The sequence below is a fragment of the Heteronotia binoei genome, chromosome 21, assembly GCF_032191835.1.
Source record: "Heteronotia binoei isolate CCM8104 ecotype False Entrance Well chromosome 21, APGP_CSIRO_Hbin_v1, whole genome shotgun sequence".
Classification (NCBI taxonomy): Eukaryota; Metazoa; Chordata; class Lepidosauria; order Squamata; family Gekkonidae; genus Heteronotia; species Heteronotia binoei.
In genome coordinates, this window is record NC_083243.1 from 60,573,755 (window position 1) to 60,592,703 (window position 18,949).

The 18,949-nt window shown below is 39.0% G+C and overlaps 1 protein-coding gene across 4 annotated transcripts in view; it reads right to left on the reverse strand.

The window, feature by feature from the left end:
- Positions 1–18,949, reverse strand: part of AKAP6 (A-kinase anchoring protein 6) — a 432,373-nt gene that overhangs the window by 40,964 nt on the left and 372,460 nt on the right. For all 4 annotated transcript variants that reach the window (XM_060262489.1, XM_060262490.1, XM_060262488.1 and 1 more), the window contains 2 exons: positions 17,316–17,462; positions 11,026–11,250 (listed from right to left, as the gene is read on the reverse strand). In XM_060262489.1, coding sequence (XP_060118472.1) covers positions 11,026–11,250; positions 17,316–17,462 — 372 coding nt within the window. The remainder of the gene's footprint in view (positions 1–11,025; positions 11,251–17,315; positions 17,463–18,949) is intronic.

Below are 18,949 nucleotides of genomic sequence, written 5' to 3' on the forward strand. Positions count from 1 at the left end.
CAGTACAGTTTATGGATTAGAGTTTAACAATATATCTAGAATTGTTGCATTTCTAAGATTTTTGGTCTATGAAAACTATGATTAACAAAGCATGAATTCTTTAATTTCTTGATGCCACTCCTTATGTTGGGTTAAGTACTTTTAAAACACTTGGTTATTTAAAGACTACAGTTTGATGCACTTCTCTTTTGTCCATGTCTCTGTGCAATTAGTAATGTGTGGTATATTTCTCTTTCTAAATTAAAAACACTATTAAAATTCCAGTCATATTAAACAATATGAAAATTAAGTTATTCTGAAAGGAAATTATAATAGGTTACAGATTGCTTATATCATTACTGAAATGCTGGCATCTTGTCACAATGTCTCCCTAGAATAAAAAGTGCACTTTCAGCAATAAGCTATTTTAAAAATAATTTTTTCACAGATTCTGCTGTCTCAAACTTAAAGTAGTGTGAAGATCATGTCTTTTAGTAAAGTGAATAAGCTTTGTGGTGAGAAATCAAATACTTTATTTAGTGTATTGTTGGAGCTCTCTGCCTGGGGCAGTGATGCTCCGTATTCTTGGTGCTTGGGTAGCACAGTGGGAGGGCTTCTGGTGTCCTGGCCCCACTGATGGACCTCTTGATGGCGCCTGAGGTTTTTTGGCCACTGTGTGAAACAGTGTATTGGACTGGATGGGCCATTGGCCGAATCCAAAAAGCTACTCTTACGTTCTTATGATCCTTTTTATTACCGTATGAAAGTATCATGGCATATCACTTGATAAGCTAGTTATTTGTATTATCCTGCCAAGTACTGAAGAGATTCTTACCATCTGGCTCTGTTCAAACAACTTTAATAAACCACAATTTATGAGGAGAATGTACCATAAATGCATGGGCCTGAACATTCTTACCTTCCCCCTGGGTTGAAGATATCATAGTTTAAAAAGTCTTTGATTGAATTCCCATGTATGGTGAATAGGGTTGCCAAGTCCAAGTCAAGAAATATCTGGGGACTTTGGGGGCGGAGCCAGGAGACATTGGGGGTGGAGCCAAGATCAAGGCTGTGACAAGCATAATTGAACTCCAAAGGGAGTTCTGGCCATCACATTTAAAGGGACGGCACACCTTTCCAATTCCTTCCTTCCATAGGAAATAATGAAGGATAGGGGCACCTTCTTTTGGGGCTCATAGAATTGGACCCCCTGGTCCAATATTTTTGAAACTTGGGGAGTATTTTGGGGAGATGCACTAGATGCTACACTGAAAATTTGGTGCCTCTACCCCAAAAAACAGCCCCCCCCAGAGCCTCAGATACCTGCAGATCAATTCTCCATGATTTTCTATGGGAATAAATATCCATAGGGAATAACAGAGTTCCCAGCAGACATCCCCCCCCCCCCCCGCTTTCTGATGACCCTGAAGCGGGGGGAGGGTCTCCAAACCAGGGGATCCCCTGCCCCCACCTGGGGATTGGCAACCCTGATGGTGAAGTCTGAATTTAGTTTCTTTCTTTCCTGGTAATTCAGCTCATTGTCTTCATTGGATATAAAAAGGTGTAACTCTGTTTAAGATTGTTCTGTCAGATCCATAACTCTAGCAGTCTTTAATCACAACTCTGCACATGCTCCAAGAAAAGAGCATGATAGCATTCAATGTCTGATTGTTCAACAACAGGACAAGATTGGGATGAGTCTCATTCTTGGATGCTTATCTGATCAGCCCTGCATTGAATCAATATTCAGAGGTTCAAATTTGAGTGCTGCATGCCCGCTTCTAATGTGATGTGTAACCACACCCATACATGTGATCACTATTTTGTGTCACTAGATCATTGTGCATATTTTCCAGCTTCAATACCTGCACTCTTAAGCAATCTGGGTTTCCCACAGCAAGCACCCAAAGCTGGAAAATATGTGAGTTGCCTTATTCACACAATATGGTGACTGTGCATACTGTAATCTCTGCTTACAGACCATTGGATCGCCAAAATTGTAATTACTGAAAAGGGCTGTTGTTAATTTATAAATAGCATTCCATGCGCGTATAGTTTTCTGTAATTTCACAGTAACTAGGGTTGCCAGGCCCTCCCTGGCTACCAGTGGGGGATGGGGGAGTAGGTTTGCCAGCTCCAGATTGGAAAACTCCTGGAGATTTTGGGGTGGAGTCTGAGGAGGATCCCAGTAGGGTACACTGCTAAAGAGTCCAGCCTCCAAAGCATCCATTTTCTCCAGGGGAGCTGATCTCTGTACTCTGGAGATGAATTCCAGGGTATCCTTAACAGTAATAATTAAGTAAATATGAAAACTCATGTTGGCAAAATAGTTGGCAGAGAAATAATGATGAAATCAGGAATTTTAGAATTATAAATTCTTGAATACTTTGAATTCAAAACAAAAGCATTTTATTTCAGATATTTGCACATGATCATGAATGACTATGCACATTTTAACTTTTGCTGAATATCTTTTTCTTGCCATGAAGAAAATCTAGGAATGCCAAAGTTGTAATATATTATGCCAAAAGGTTGTAAGAGAATAACCAGTTATTCCACTAGGGCAAATAAGTGGTGAGACCTACTTTGATTGCCCAAAAAACAGTGCTGGAGATCATGAGACCTTCATGGATGTAAGCCATCTGGGAAGGGGATTGTAGTAAGCAGGATAGCAGTATAAGATACAGCAAAAAACTGGCTGGATCCAACCTGTTATCTGGCAATTAACCCATTTCTGGGAATCAAGAGAATAAATGGTTGTCATATCACTAAAAAGTTTAATTGTTCTTCCAGCTTTTATGACAAATCAAAGCTATTAGGAGAAAATGACCTAAATCAGAGATAACCCCTAAAAGTTCCCACTGAGTCCTGTAGCAGGTGGTTAATTCTGCACAGCTGTAAAAGAGTGGGAAAGGTGGCAAGCTCAGAGGCAAAAGCAAGCCTGCTGAAGTGTGCCAGCCTTAAATAGCACTCACAATTCAATATGCTATTGTTTAGGCTATGCAAGGTGGCTGTTAAGTCCCCAGCTAGTATCTGCTGGACATCAGATCTCTAAAGGAGAGGCAGGAGGCAAAAGCATCATCATGGTGACTGTGTGGGAAATATGCCTTTCTTGATAAAACAGTGAAGAGTTTGTAAATTTCATGACTGAAAGACCCTGCCAACCAATATTGCCTCTCAGCACATAGCTGCCATTGGAAAATATGCAGTTTGTGCTCCAGTTCTAGCAGTAAGTTCTGAGGGAATTGTTTATGGCTGGCTTGCAGTCAGCTCTGCATGGATTGGATTTTAGCATGTCATCTTAGCTGGACATAATGGCATACAAAATGTCGACTCATACAAAGAACAGTGTACAGTAAAGCGACTCCTCAGTGTGATCTGCTGTTACTATTCAGTAGACACTGAGGGGTCTGAGAGTGGCTTTGGATTTGGAGAAGAGAGGAACAACAAAGGCAAGCCCCATTCTTTGGTTCCCCCCAATAAAATGTTGATACTTCTTTGCAATGAGTTGCACATACCATTGGAAGTTTGCACATCTCTCTGTAGAAAGATATGCAGCTGTGGTTGGTATAGTGCAATTCTATGCCTTGTCCCGATGCTTCACCTACTACTGCAAACATCTGAAGCCACCCGATTTCAAAAACTGTGAGTTGGACCCAACCAGTTTTTCTCACTGATGAAAATAGGATGAAGGAATCCCCTTCGACCCCCAAAAAGGAGATCATGGTGGGATGGGGTTCATAGTAAGGAAGGGAATTAGGTGTGATTGAATTGAAAAGCTGAATGGATATAGCCCTCTGGATTCAAATCAGTATTGCAGAATTGTGAGGCCTGATGCATTGCTTGTGAGTTGTGCTGTTCTGTAACTGAAGCAAGGCCAATGAGACCCAGAATTCCAGAAAACTGTAAGAACTTTTTGCAAATGCTGCATACACACACACACTAAACCATTTGTGATTCACAGTGATTTTTGTAAATTGTAGTGCTTCTCTGGTTATAAACATTTACCACATATAGTTTATCGTTGTTGTTTCCTGTTTTATTAGTTTATCACCTACTCCTCACCTGTTTATAGTGTTGGACTATATAGACAATTACCTTAAAAACATGCTGTGATGCTTCTATAACAGAGAGTTTAAAGAGACTCACTTTCACTTCCACTGTTTTAATCCTTAAATGTAGAAAATCACATGCAGGTCTTCATGTGTGTAAATGGCATACTTCTCTGTTATATCACATGTGTATGTGCTGGGAAGTATGACTGCTCAAAATATATCAGTCGTATGAACACTACAAAACATGTGTATCAAATCAATGGCATATTTATTATTACTTTTTATTCCAACCTTTATTCAAGGAACTCTGGATGATGTTTTTGGAGGTTATCAGAATAACTCTAGTGATCAGGCCAAGGTCACCAACTAAACTTCACCACTGAGTGAGAATTTGTGCCCACTCTAATCAACTCTAATACTCCATTTCCAACTGTGTAGTATGTAAGATTTTTACTAAAAAGTTTGCTGAACCAGAATTTGAAACCAAGCAACTAATTATATGTTCTATTTAAAAAAATACAAGAATTCTTCAACTCTGAAAGTTAATTCTGTGAGTTACAGGCCGGATATTATGGAGCTTCTGCTATCGCAGTGGTGTTTTCCCCTGGCACAAGAAGCCTTGCACAACTTGTACCACAGTTAAACTTTGTACCACAGTTAAACTTTTCTAGGATCTAACTCAATGACTCTAGGAAGTATAAATGCTATAAGATGCAGCAGCTGTTTGGTTATGCTACAGGAACAAAATGAGAGTAAGTGGGAAGTATGATCTAATCCTAACCTTTAGAGACCCAATTTTAGAGGCCCAAACTTGCCCTTTAACAGTGAGTTACAGCTGTGTTTACTTTTTTAGCTTTTGGATGATCACTGCTCTTGAATTCAGCCTTTCAAATAACTACTTTGGCAATTCAGCAATAGGTCATGTATGATTAACCTCTTCTTGTTCCTTGTTTGGGATGAATTTTAGCTTAGATACATAACTAATGAATATTTATATGACCACTTGTGTACATAGACATACCATTGGTCCATGCAGTTCAGTATTGTCCACTATGACTGACAACAGCTACTCAGGTAGAGAAACATCTTTCACCAGTACCTGCTGTCTGAAAAGCTTTAACTGGAAATGTTGGAGACTGAATCTGGGTTAGGGTTGCCAGCTTTGGGTTGGGAAATACCTGGAGATTTTGAGGATGGAACCTGGGGCTGTGTGGGGTTTGAGGAGGGGAGGGACCTCAGCATGGTACAATGCCATAGAACCTGTTTTCTCCAGGGGAAATGATCTTTGTTATCTGGAGATCAACTATAATAGCAGATTTCCATTTGGAGGCTGGGAACCCTAATCTAGGGCCTTGTGAACAAAAAACAGATGCTTGTCATTGAGATATGACCCCTAAATTCTCCAGGTCAACATGGATTATCTAATTATTTCCATCACAGTTTTAAAATAATCCCAATTTCTCATTCTTATTAGGAGACTTTCAGATTACTAGAATTTATATTCTCCTCTTCATATTCGAAGGGAATTGTTGATCTATTACTTTGCTTGCCAAAAGTAGCAGATTTTCAGAGAGATGGGATTGAATTGAAGTGGAATGCAAAGACACCTGAAACCACCTCTGAATTGCTGTATGTGATCTTTATTTATATCTTCTTTATGTATATAAAACCCATCCATCTAATTATTACTTGTATATAACTAACTGCTGTGAGTCTGCCTGCCAATGTCTCCTCAGACAAGGAAGAGCTGGAGGAAGCCAGCCCCAGTCTTCAGATGTTGCAGGAAGACCCGCCAGACAAAGTAGAGACTCCGTTTGGTACAGAGCAGGAGTTTCAGGACAAAGTCAGTACACCCTGCCCTCAGTCCTGAAGCCTGGGATCCTAAACTGAAACAGAAGCTTCACAGCCACCAGCCTCATCCCTGGCGTCACCAGAGTCCTTGAAACACCAGAGAAGGTGCTGGAGCAGTGCCCTAGTTCACAGTTGGCAGGCCAGCATTGGTCAACCTCTGTCTATGAGTTTGAGTCTTCACAGGATGAGGGCTGACAGTGATGCAGACTGCTCAGCCATTGATGAGTTGCACCTCTCCCTGAATAACTCAGCAGGGTTTTCCTGATAAAAGCAGCCAAAAAAGTGTGAGTCAATGTGGAAGCAGCTTGGTCACAACTTTTGTATGCCTGCTGGTTTGAACTTCTGAACTGTGACATGGCTTGTGTTCTTTGGATTTGCTCTTCTGGTTTGATGCTTTGTCTCTTGAATACCTGTGCTGTGACACTGGATTGTGTTTAGACTATGCTTGTTACCTCTTGCCCCAGTGCCTGTCCAAACTGGGGCACTAACAGACTATCAGTAGCTTAGTTTATTCCCTTGATGTTAGTCCTTGTTATATGAAGGTTAATATCACTTGTCCTATATAGAAATTCTGTATATTCCTCAGTTCTTAAAAGCTGAAAAAGTGACAGAATCACAAAAGCAATATTTATGATGGAGAAGATATCTAACTGTTCAGGGGAAGGATTTCCCTTGGATGTGGCTTGACAGTCGCCCCACATTTGTCCATCTCCTAGCCTGAATCCAAACAAAACAGTGTAGTTTGATTTGTTTAAGGGTTGCAGCAACACACATGCTTTAATAATTATTTTTAAACAAATAACATTATGCATGTGGCACATGAAATGTACAACAGATGGTTTAGATGATTTTATTTAATTTGTTTATAAATTTCATTTTAAGAAATATCTTTCTCTATTTCTTGTGCACATGGAAAAGATAGCAGAGGTATTATCACTTTTACAGTGCAAGCAGAGAGGGAGAAATAATTTTAGTGCTTCTGCACTTTTACACATACCATAGTGATGCTTAGGCATTATCTGTAAATTGTTATTAATAGGCACCTAATGCGCACAAAAGTATCGAATAGATGATAATTCGTCATGCTTTTTCCACTTTCTCTCTGTTGCCCCTACTGGTTCTTGGAAGACGAAGGGATTTAAGGGATAGGGACCTTCACTTGATTCACTTCTACTGTGGCTTGCAACTTTTTTTCATTATACATTAGTTGATGTAACGCCAGTGCAAACATGGATTATCCTTAACTATGTGAACAGGTTTATACAGCAGAAAGTAGTATTTGGAATCACATTTTTGGCCCCATGATGCCTCCTTGGAATACCTTCACTGTACCTGGCTCACTCTTCTAGTTATGCCTTGAATAAAACTTTGTTGCCCTTAAAGGGGCTACCGGACTCTAACTTTATTCTCCTACTGCCTTTTCTAGATTGTTCTCCACTGCTGCGTCCTCTCATGACATAGGCTTTCAGAAGCAATCAAAAAGTCTCTCTATTTTGATCCTGAGGGCTTCAAGCTGAAATGGCTTGGGGTATTATTGTACTGTATTAGTTTGTTAAATATGGTACACTGTTCTAATGTCTGTTACAAGTTGCTGAGCAAACTTTATTGCTTGGTTCATTGTAGGCCTCCCTGATCTTTATGTAAGGTATGTGTGTGTCATTTTAAAATAACTAACAAGATATATTGATGCTTGCCATTTTTTCTCAATATGAAAGAGCTTAAAGTCCATATTTCCATTGTAGCATCTTCTAATTGTTCTTGTTTTTCAATACCATTTACAATTTACTGCTTATAATCTGTGTGAAAGTTGGCTACTTTTCAGCTATGCTACTTGAGATAAAACATGGAAACTGGTTAGGTTGCCAGATACCCTGATAGGCATTTCAAAGGAAATCTTAATTTTCAACTTCAATAAGTATTCCAACTGTTCCCTATTGACCACTAATCTTAATTATGCTTTCAGGGCTCTCAGGTCTCAGCAACTTGTATGAATCAAACATATTTACTAGGAGAAAATTCATTTTTATCTAAGGTGACAAGATTGTCAAAGTGTGGTATTCCAAATATGATATAAACTGTCTCACAAACTATTTCATCAGAGGCTGTTAAAAGCAACATAGGCTCTTAAAAGAATAAGAATTGCTTCACCATGTGTGACAGAGTCTACTGCAAACTGTGGGAAGTTCAAGTGAAAGTTAATGATCTTTTTAAAAAATACTGATGTATTTTATGTTTTTTTCTTGTTCTCTCTCCCCATTTCTGTTTAGGGCCAGGGAAGAGGGTGGGAGCTTATGGGTGGGAGAGTAAGTATTTTTTACATAATATGATTTTTAAAAAGTAAACATCACATTAGAAAGTCCTATTATGCTAGTGGCAGTGAATTCCATAGAAGTGGCATTTTTGGCATTAGCAGCCATGGATTTCTTTGTCCTGGCCCCTTCTTTACATGAAGCATGAAGCAACATTGGTCAGGGCTGGAAACATTTCAGCCAATAGGGAAGGGCAACAAGGTTAAAGGCAGCAAGCTATACTTTCTTTTGCTGCTTGCTCTGACCCAGCCACCATCCTGTGGTATATTACAGGATTAGCCAGTTGCTTGTAAAAGGACCAAACAAGAATTTTGAGGGGTATCCCCTGATGGGTAGTTTAGGTAACCATATTGTTGCCTGCATCACATTTTCACTATGAGGAATGTGTGTGTATGTTTAGGTTAAACATGCCTGGTCTTTGACTGGTCAGGCTATAACAAGATGACAGGAATAGGACAAGTCGTTCATGACAGGTGGAGATAATTGAAAAGGATCCTGAGGCATCAGGCTTGATGGAGAATTGTGTCCTGAACAACCCATTGCATGCTTTGCAGCTGAGTGAGATGAAATGGAGTGTTGTAGGTGATGAGCAACATTGTTCCAAACCAGGTGGTGCATTGGGGGAAGGGATAAGGCTCAGCACCTCTCAACTTATTGCATGTCCAGGCATGGATGAATAAGGCTGGCAAAGCTGCTGACCAAGTTTGGAGCCAGGCTGGATCCGTCCAACAAAGGCAGCCATTGGAGGACCGTTTAGCTCAGCTCATCCTTAAAATAGCATATTTTAATAAATTATTATGTAGATCATGTATTTACATAATCTAGTTACCCCCACACTGTTATCATGTCCTTATTTGGGGGGACTGTTCCTGGGATACTCCTACCTTGTCTACACAGGAAAATATAAAGCAAGAGGATTTACAAGGTGCCATATAAAGCAATGTCATTTATGCAAATGCATAGAAAATGTCTATTGAATCAAAGAGAAATATCTCTGCATTTAGGAGAGCATTTACTAAGACTAGGGATGTGCATGAACTGGGAAAATGGTGGTTCATGTTTGTTTCCAGGTACCCCCAGGAAAGCTCAGCTTCAGTTCTCATGACAACTAACTCTTCTCTCTTCATGCAACAGAATGAGAACTCCATGATTGGCTCCCAGGGCTGCCAATCAAACTATGGACAACTGCTTTGGTGTTTTTAGGGTTCTCCACAGCTCTACCCTCAGTGTTGCCTAGGAATTGATTGAATTGATGCCAGGCTGTACGGAGAACGAGCCACCTAAACCTCCATGGAAAAAAGGTGGTTCGTTTTTAGGTTTGGGAATGACGTCACGTAACTAAACAAACTGGTTCAAAAAACACCACGAATCAGCCTAGTTTGTGTTCAAACTGCCGTTAGTTTTTTGTTTCATGCCCATTCTTAGCTAAAACATTTAAGAGAAGCTTTGTATATGATGGAAATGTGTGAGGGGAACAAGAAATATTTCAGGTTTTCAATTTCTGTGTTTCTCATGCATGTAAGCAATTTCTGGGCTTCTAATATACCTTTGAAAAATTATTTATATATGTTATATGTAGTACACCTTTTTCACTGGAACTCATGGTGGATTACCCAGAAGAGATCAATAAAATCAACAGAATGGAACATCCAATAGACCATGCAATTGGATTTGACGTAGAAGTCTAGAGATGACCACAGATCAGAAACAATGGTGATGCAAAGCATACCATGACACATTAAGCTATGCAAAATCACATAGTATGAACCTACTTACAGCAACAGATAGTGTGAACTACACACAGTGGTATAGTCCACAGTCCCTAAACTTTACCCAAAGCTTCTTTCTGAAGCTTCAAATTCTGGCAGCATTAATGCTGAAGTTCCATTCCAGATGTGACTAAAGAGCACAGAGATAGGATAGTCAAGGCACTTCTGCTTCCACCTACCTCATTCTCCCTCTTCAAGCCTCAACACATATTAAAAAATAAGCATTCAACAAGAAGCTTCAACAAATCAGGAATATGGAAATGGGAAAAGGAGTTTGTTATGCAACATATGCTTTCTCCCTCAAAATATCTATTGCTGAGTGTACCAAAACAACAATAACAACAACAACAACAACAACAAGACCTTCATTCCAAACAAGTACATGTATGGCCAGGGTTCTCTGAAGAAGACAAAGCGGCATACATCCACCTCAGTTATAAACCTTGGAAAAGGCACTGATTGTAATCAACATGAAGAGCTATGACTACAATCGAATCCATGCCAGCATATTAGCTGTTGCTCAGAAAACATAATTTTATGTTGCAACAGGTAATAAGACATCTCAACAGCACTCAGAATCAGGGATGCTCACAACTTTGCAAAAATCACAATTGGCATTCTAATTTAACTTTTTGAAATACCATACTTTGCTGAATTGAGATTATCTTTTGATTGAAAGTTTTGCTTGTAAGCCGTTCTGCATGTGCGTACTGGTAGCCTTTGGCTTGGTGGCGAGGTAACTGCTATGGCCAGGTGACTTGACTATGCTTCTGGGTCACCATTAGATATCTTTTAAAAGCAGCTAAGTTAGACTGTATGTTTTGCTTTAAGAAATGTAAATATCAGGCTGAAACAGTTTTGATCTTTGCAATTTTTACATACAGAAAGAATTTATCCTTAAAACTAACATATTATTTTTACAAAACAGCTTCTCTGTAGAAGCATGCAAAAAGTATACATAAACATGTTTATATATGCAAGGACAGGGGACTAATGCGCATACTTCAAATTTTATTTTACTCTAAAGACCAACACTTGCTTCAATGCTATGGGCTTTTTTACCTTAAAGTATTGCAGTTGTTTCTCAGCATTCATTGTTCCCTCACTTTCTTGCCTCAGACAGGAATTGAAGATAAAAAGCTCGGTATCTCTCAACCACCCTTTCAGCTCTTTGATCCTGGCCTCCAGCTGCCTTACCAGGCTGCCGCTTTCAGGCGAGAGCAGGTCACGTGGACCTAACCCACTGTGCCCTACCATTGTGTCTTGGATCTTCTCTCCTAGGGTTTTCTAATGCAACAGAGAAAGAAACCATAGATTAGTTTTATGTTCCAAAGAATGTGCATCAGATAGCTGATCAGCAGTATCTTTATCTAGATAGTAACAGCATTAGTCATTTTAAATCCTTATTTAGGTAGTTTACAGTGCAATTCTAAGTGGAATTATTCCAGTCTATGCCTGTTAATTTCAAAGTGTTTAGACTGGAATGACTGCATAGGATTATATCGCTAGGACCTTGCTCTGGGTAGACAGCCATTAAGAACTAACTTGCACACAGTCACTTTCCAAGCCATTTAGTCTGATCCCATACTTATAACTGAAGTATTCTGAAGTGAGAAAGGATAGTTTGCCTGATTCAGTCAACTATATCATCCTACCAAATGGTAAGAACTTTGCATGCCAAGTGGTAAAATGGTTGTCTGTATCTTCTCTTACGTGCTCATAATATTCTATCGGCTGTTTTAGGCCCTTGTTTTTGTTTACTTAATATCCCATGTAAACAAAACATATAAAACCATGCGGATTTATCATTGGTTCAATGAATAATAACCTGAGTTTACTAGAATTTTAGAATGTTAGGACAAAAAGATGAAAATAAAAGATGATATTAAAATTCATACTATAATATATTCAGTAACTGCATTTTAAAACAAATTTAATCTATTTATTGTAATGATATTTTTAAGGTATTTATTTTAAAGTAATATAACAGAAATTCATACATTTTTAAAGGTGTTCATGGTGTATTTGCACATATTAGTTTATATGTTTAGAACAGAGATAACTGCAGTTAGACAGCAGCAATCAGGTAATGTAATAGTTTGGTGTCCAAAGGAGCTGTAGGGCCAAACTATACTGCAGGTAGATATAATTTTTAAATTTATAGTGATATTTGTGAATCACTTTTCTCCCCAAAGTAGCTTAAACCCTCATTGTGAGTGGCCAATTATAATATTACAAAGATTATGAGCAATGATAGGTGTAAGCAAAATAACTATGTTCAGAAGGGCAGGTTCCCTCAGTGGATATAACACCAGTTTACTCTTCTTCATATTTTGACAAATAATATTGGATCTAAAAATGAAATAGTATCAGATTTCTCAAGCAATGGAGTTTTGGCCACCTTCTGTGCACTGCGGCATGCCAACGTTCTTGATCTGTGAAAATTCGTTGGAAAGTACTTTGTATGTCATATGGATCTTGATGATTACTGAGTCTTGCTGTCAGAAGAAATTATTTTGGATTTGCATTTCAACTGACAAATCAAATGGATCTATGGCCCAAACTACATATTACATTACACCTGAAGGTAATGTTAGTCTACTGTCCCCTTCTCCATTGTGCTCTTGTGAGGCAGCACTTGCTGAAGTGAGATAGAACAGATATGAAAGCTGCTTTTCCTCAGAAACTTGCCAGTCATTGCTTCTTTGGGGTTTTAAACTCATGTTTTGGATGCAAACATAAGTTTGGAATGTTGGTGAAGGAAAACAAGCAATAGTTTCTGGGGGGAAAGCAGTAAGTAGGCAGAAGAGTTAAGCACTTGATTGCATAGGGATCTTCCTGAGGGCAGTAAGAAATGGAGAAGATGGGCTAACATTAAACCACATACCTTAATATGTAATTTAGCATTTGCACTGCATGCTAAGAAGTAAATTTCATTTGGAATCAATAGTTATTGTCAATTGCGGCTCATGGTGAAAGGTTGAAAGCCTAACTATGTGATTTTAAAAAAAGGTAAAGGTAGTCCCCTGTGCAAGCACCAGTCGTTTCCGACTCTGGAGTGATGTTGCTTTCACAATTTTTTTTCACAGCAGACTTTTTACAGGGTGGTTTGCCATTGCCTTCCCCTGTCATCTACACTTGCACTCCAGCAAGCTGGGTACACTCATTTGACCAACCTCAGAAGGATGGAAGGCTGAGTCAACCTGGAGACGGCTACCTGAACCAGCTTCCGTTGGGATTAAACTCAGGTCGTGAGCAGAGGGCTCCGACTGCAGTACTGCAGCTTTACCACTCTGCGTCACGGGGCTCTTACTATGTGATTAGTCCAACACATATTCGGTCATGAGTGTGTGACTGGACTTGCAACTAGACATAACTTGGAGGAACCCACCTTAAAAAGTGTTTGTTTGCTTGATGCTGCAATGGAGCACTGTGAGGGGGGAGATTTCAGGTTTCCATTCTATACCACTTTTGTCAGTGTAAAGGCCTGCAGTGGGGCCTTTCAGCCCTTGTCTTTGGCTCCATTTGTCTTTCCTAGGGTATAAGGAGCTAGGGAAAATGGGCAAAAACTCCTCCCATCTTTTTCACTGGCAAAAACAGGGTGGGAAGGAAACAAGGAGTTGCTTTTGCCCCCTTGCAGGTGAGTTGCCCCAATGTACAGTGTGCTACAAGTTTGGTTGCGCACCCATGACCCAACAGATGTCTGGTGTTTCATGTAGTTTGGTCTTTAGATGGTGGTTCTCTGGTGTCTTCTTTCAATATTCTGCAACCACAAATCCTCTGGTTTATAGATGAGTTGAAATAGCTGAAATGAAAGACTAGTCAGATAGAGGGCAGCTATTATTCAACTAGTGTCAAAGCTGACCAAGCATGAGTTTTTAAGAACTTCAACATGGCAATCATGTTTGAGAGGACTATGCAATTTTTTATTGACTGTCAGTGGTTGGCTGCATCCACATGAAGGTTTGGTCATATTTTTTTTTTCATTGAGATCAATCTACTACCTATTGTGCCAGTAAAAATCTTTGGTTTTAATGGCACATTCTTGTTAATGGTTTTTGCTTTCTGAAGCAGAGAGTGAATCCACAGGTATCACTTAGGAACTGGATCCATGTCTGGTAAAGCTAGTGAAAGCTAGTTTGCTGAAGTGAGACCTTCATGGGCTGCACTGAACAAAGAATATTTAAAGGAAGGGGTGGCTTAGGGTTAGCTCCATTCAAGTCTGTGGACAATTGTGGACTAAATGGTTTGAGAATTAAAGTCTAATAATAAGCTTTGAAACATACACTGAATTAAATCAGAAGATATTCAGCTGTTCTAAAGCATTGCACAAACAGTGTGTGTGGGAGATCATAATAGAAAAAGCAACTACATTCTTGGCAACACCCTTTTATTTTGATTACTTAAATATTGATAATTTGAAGGCTCTCAATGGAATCCAGCTTTAGCTATTGTTTTTATGCTGTAACAAAAGTAGCAGCAGGAGGTGAAATCAATGCCCTTGGAGGGTAGGGTCACAAAAAAGAATTTATTGCCACTTTTTTTGTTCTGGAACAGTTTGCAATCATAAATTCTTCATAAACAGAATACTTCAGAGAATGGTCCGTCTTCATAAATATACGACAGAGGACATCAATTTCATTTAATTCACAATTTGTGTCAGCACAGCAGATGCCAATGCCTGCCTTGATAGGGTTGTTTAATATGCAATTGAGACAGAGTAATATTCAGCACAGGGGACAAAATTTCACAGATTAAACTGTACGCACCACTGACATTTCATTCTAATGTATTTCCATTCCACACTGTTCACCTTAGATGAAAGTAATATTAAAAACCATATCTCTCTATTTTACCATTGTTAGAAGTTAAAATCCTTGTCTTTAATTTTTTTTCATGCCAATTAAAATGTAATCATGCCAATTAAAACAGTATGCCTAGTGTTGTTAGTTTCTGCTAAGTTTTTTATTAAACTAAATGAAATTGCTTATTATACATGAAATTTCATTTAAGAGAAAACATCAACTTTTTTTGTAAATGCAGAAATGAATATGAAAAAGTGATATACCCTTTCACCTTGATCTTTCTTAACTTATGAAAAGGCCTTGAGAATTCATTTTAAATGGGAGGGTACCATTTTATTTATATTTTTGAATTTGATTACATTAATAGCCGTGACGTGGATGGCCCAGGCTAGCCCAGTTTTATCAGACCTCAGAAGCTAAACAGAGGCAGCCATGGTTTCTATTTGTATGGAAGACCACCAAGGAAGTCCAGAGTCACTACACAGAGGCAGGCAATGGCAAACCACCTCTGAATATCTCTAACCTTGAAAACCCTACAGGGTTGCCATCAGTCAGGTGTGATTTGATGGTACTTTCTACCATCACCAATAAAGAAAAGTTGATTAGATGGATATCCAGCCAAAAATAACCACAAGTTTAGCACTATGTCTGAAGTAAGTTCAAGTATGGCAGGGATCCCCAAAAATGCACAGATAGCTCTGTATGTTCAAGGAACTTGGAACATTGGTATTTCAGGCAGACAACTTGGCATGTCTGATGGCAAGCTACTTTTGAAATGGAGGGTGCTTTTGTTGGTGGACTGTGGTATGTTATGTGGGAAGGACCAATCACATAAAGAAAAAATAAGCCAAACGCTTCCCCCACCAACTAAGTACCTCTAATGGATACCCTTAAAGTGTTTTTTGGGAGCTAGACCACAGTCTTTATCCACAGCAGGTGATCAGTGTTGTCCAATGCAATAGCACCAATCACCCATTTAGCTCTGCACATCTTTGATACAGACAGAGTCCCATGTGCATGGAGTCACCAGAGCAGCTCTGGTGACTCCATGCACTTAATGCTTTTAAGTACACTTCTGTACATGCATAAGTCTGCTTCAGTGAATGAGTTGCCCTTGCTGAATCAAGATATCAAAAACTCATCATCAGATGACGGTGACAATACAAACTGGGCAATGAAAGCACTGACTGCTGTAATTCTTTGTTGTTATCTAAAACCACATTTCTGTAGAATTTTCTTTTTAAAAACTGTATAAATATTGGTTAACTGTTTAAAAACAGACATAACAGCGTCATTTATTACTCATCAGTTGCAACATATAATATAGAAATAGGAAAAACTTTACACTATATTGCCAATTTGAGAATTCAGGAAACTATGTTTAAATATTTCTTTATTAGTTTGGTAAAGATTGTGCTCACACATGCATATAAGCAGAAATAGCTGATTTTTAAAAATCACCTTTTTATTTGTTTTTTTTTTTTAAATCCCTTAGAGGAAAAACAGAATAAAAAGCTAGGAAACTCTGTACATATTTTTCTCAATATAAATGTATTTGTAATGTTTAAAAATGTCTCCAATCCATTCCCTCTCCATGTGTGCAGTTAGGCCACAAACGTATGTCAATGAGTGAAGCTTTCCATATAAGGGAGGGAAAGACAGAATCAGAGACAGGATTGATTCATTGAAAAGGCAAGTAAAATTACATGCAATCTCTTACAAATATTATTCATCCTTGCTATATAATTTAAGTGCTTGATAAACTTATCCTATCCTTTATTTGAGTGAAAGCAATTAAGGAAAGAAGAGAGTACATATATTATCTTACTCTTGTGGAATCAACAATGGTATTTCCTGAATCATGCCATCATTGGTGACTGGGTAATAGGATCAGTATATCATATCTTCTGCCAGATATCTGTGTCTTACTGTTTGGCTGAGACCAACCCATTGCAGCGTGAAATAAATTATATGAATTTTTTGTTTTACTTTTCACAAATATGAGCTGAATAGAGGTACATGAAATACCTCTATCCAGCATCCTGAGACCCAGGACTTCAGATTGGTACTATATCTGCATATTGGTTTTTGCGCCATCAGTATGACCTGAAATATACAGTGACATCCCCACTTTTCATCTTAAGAGTATAGTAAATAGTTAAAGAGTAGATGTCTCTAACATGTACCTTCAGAATAAATTCTATTACCATTCACTCAAGCATGACAGTCAGTGTATATCAGATATACTGTATTATATTTGACTTGGTGCCTACCCATAATACATAGCACATTTTACTTATTTCTTCAGTATTAAACTAAAATTATTAAAGTCAGACAAGAAACAAGCAGGGAATAGGAAAAAAACAGACAAGAAAAATACTACAGTTTTGTGTGCGCGTAGGTTTTGTAATAGCGAGAGTGGCTTGTTTGAAATGTATGTAGTGAACTGAATGAAAGATATTTGTGTTTCAAATTAGAAATCAGACAGACAGCCAAGGTACAAAAAATGTACACATAACACAGAAACGGTAATAAAAATGTGAATACCCCAAGCAGTTCCCATTTTTCATTAATTGAATCCACTTTTTCAAGGAGATCTTTGGGTAGCAAAACACTACTTTTCTTCAGTGCTTCAACCTTACTCAGCAATTCCATCTTTTTGGGGTGTCTGATTGACATTTCAACACTGTACCTCTAAAATGAAAAAAAAAAAGGATTTCAGTTTGAATTTGATTTTAAACTATCATTTTCATGCTTAACATTATATATTTAATTGACTTCTAAGGTATTTTTAACATAAAATTAATAAAGTGGCCATTGCTATGATGGACCTCTGGTAGTGATGGTAATGATGGAAAGAATGCAGAGGGTTTGTTCTATTCCAACATTGTCCCCAGCACAACATTATTTCCCCATTGGACTGAATGCAACAATGGTACAGAGGGTGGGCACACAGATCCAAAGTCAACCTTAAAGGCTTGACTCCTCAGATTCTCTGGCGTATGATGTCAGTGCATAATAGACAAAAAGTTATGTCCATCTAAATCCACTGACACAAGTTTTGCCATTGCTTAAAAATCATTCCAAAGTGAAAGCTGTTTATTTGGTCTGGATACAAACTTCAGGTACACCTCACATCAATTGCAATCTGACAATAAGAGAATCTTCTGTTTGAAAAGTGGTTTGCCACAAGCCCAAAGCCTCCTTGGATTTGGAAAGCTACTTGTGGCTCTTTGTATTCTGGTTTTTGTTCCTGGGATGTCAACAGAAGGAACTGATATCTTCATCTATAAATCCTTGCCCTGGGATCTAGTTTGTGGTCATGGCAGAAGATGGGAAACCCAGGAGCAGGTTGCTATATATACATATAAGTATGTTCACAGTGGGTGCGATCAGACAGGCAAGTTGCCACTGCAGGATATCACCTTTTTAAAAGCTGCTTGATTTTGTGCCACTCCACCTCGATCAGATGGCAGCCACTAAGCCAGCATCAAAATGGTTCAGGACCATGGTTGGCTAAAGTGGCACAAGCACAGACCCATGGCTGAATTGCTCTTTTCCAAATTCCTGCTGTGTATCCACAGAAGCAGATCACACACATGTTCCTGGTCGGTTCTATGCGGGGAAGGGGGGGGTCTAAAGTGCACATCAGAGTGCGGTTGGGGGAAAAAGGATGTGCTGGAAATCAGTGGAACACACACACCACTCATGCATTTCCATGGCATGCTGGGGTGATCAGATGGCTGGAAACCCACCACGGAACCACTTCACCGGAGAAGCCACCAAAAATTGCTGGTGTCTAGTTAATCTGTATGGGAGTCACTGTAGCATGAGGTAAACACAAGTGGAGCATGGAGGCCAGGTGTGCGCATGTGATTGCACCCATTTAATCCAGAGGGGAGAAGTGGCTATGATGCACAAACTGCTCATCTGACCACAACCACTGAATCCCACTACACATGTGCCTGGGGTCCCCAGATCCTTTTATGAGAGAAGCTAGACCTCTCAGACTCAAGGGACAGAAACTGGTGTTGTCTCCATGGAATGTAGTTCATAAATTAAACACTGTGCTTTCACAAAGAAAGAGTCTAATGGTACAGAGTGGTAAGCTGCAGTACTGCAGTCCAAGCTCTGCTCACACCCTGGGTTAGATCCTGGCAGAAACTGGGTTCAGGTAGCTG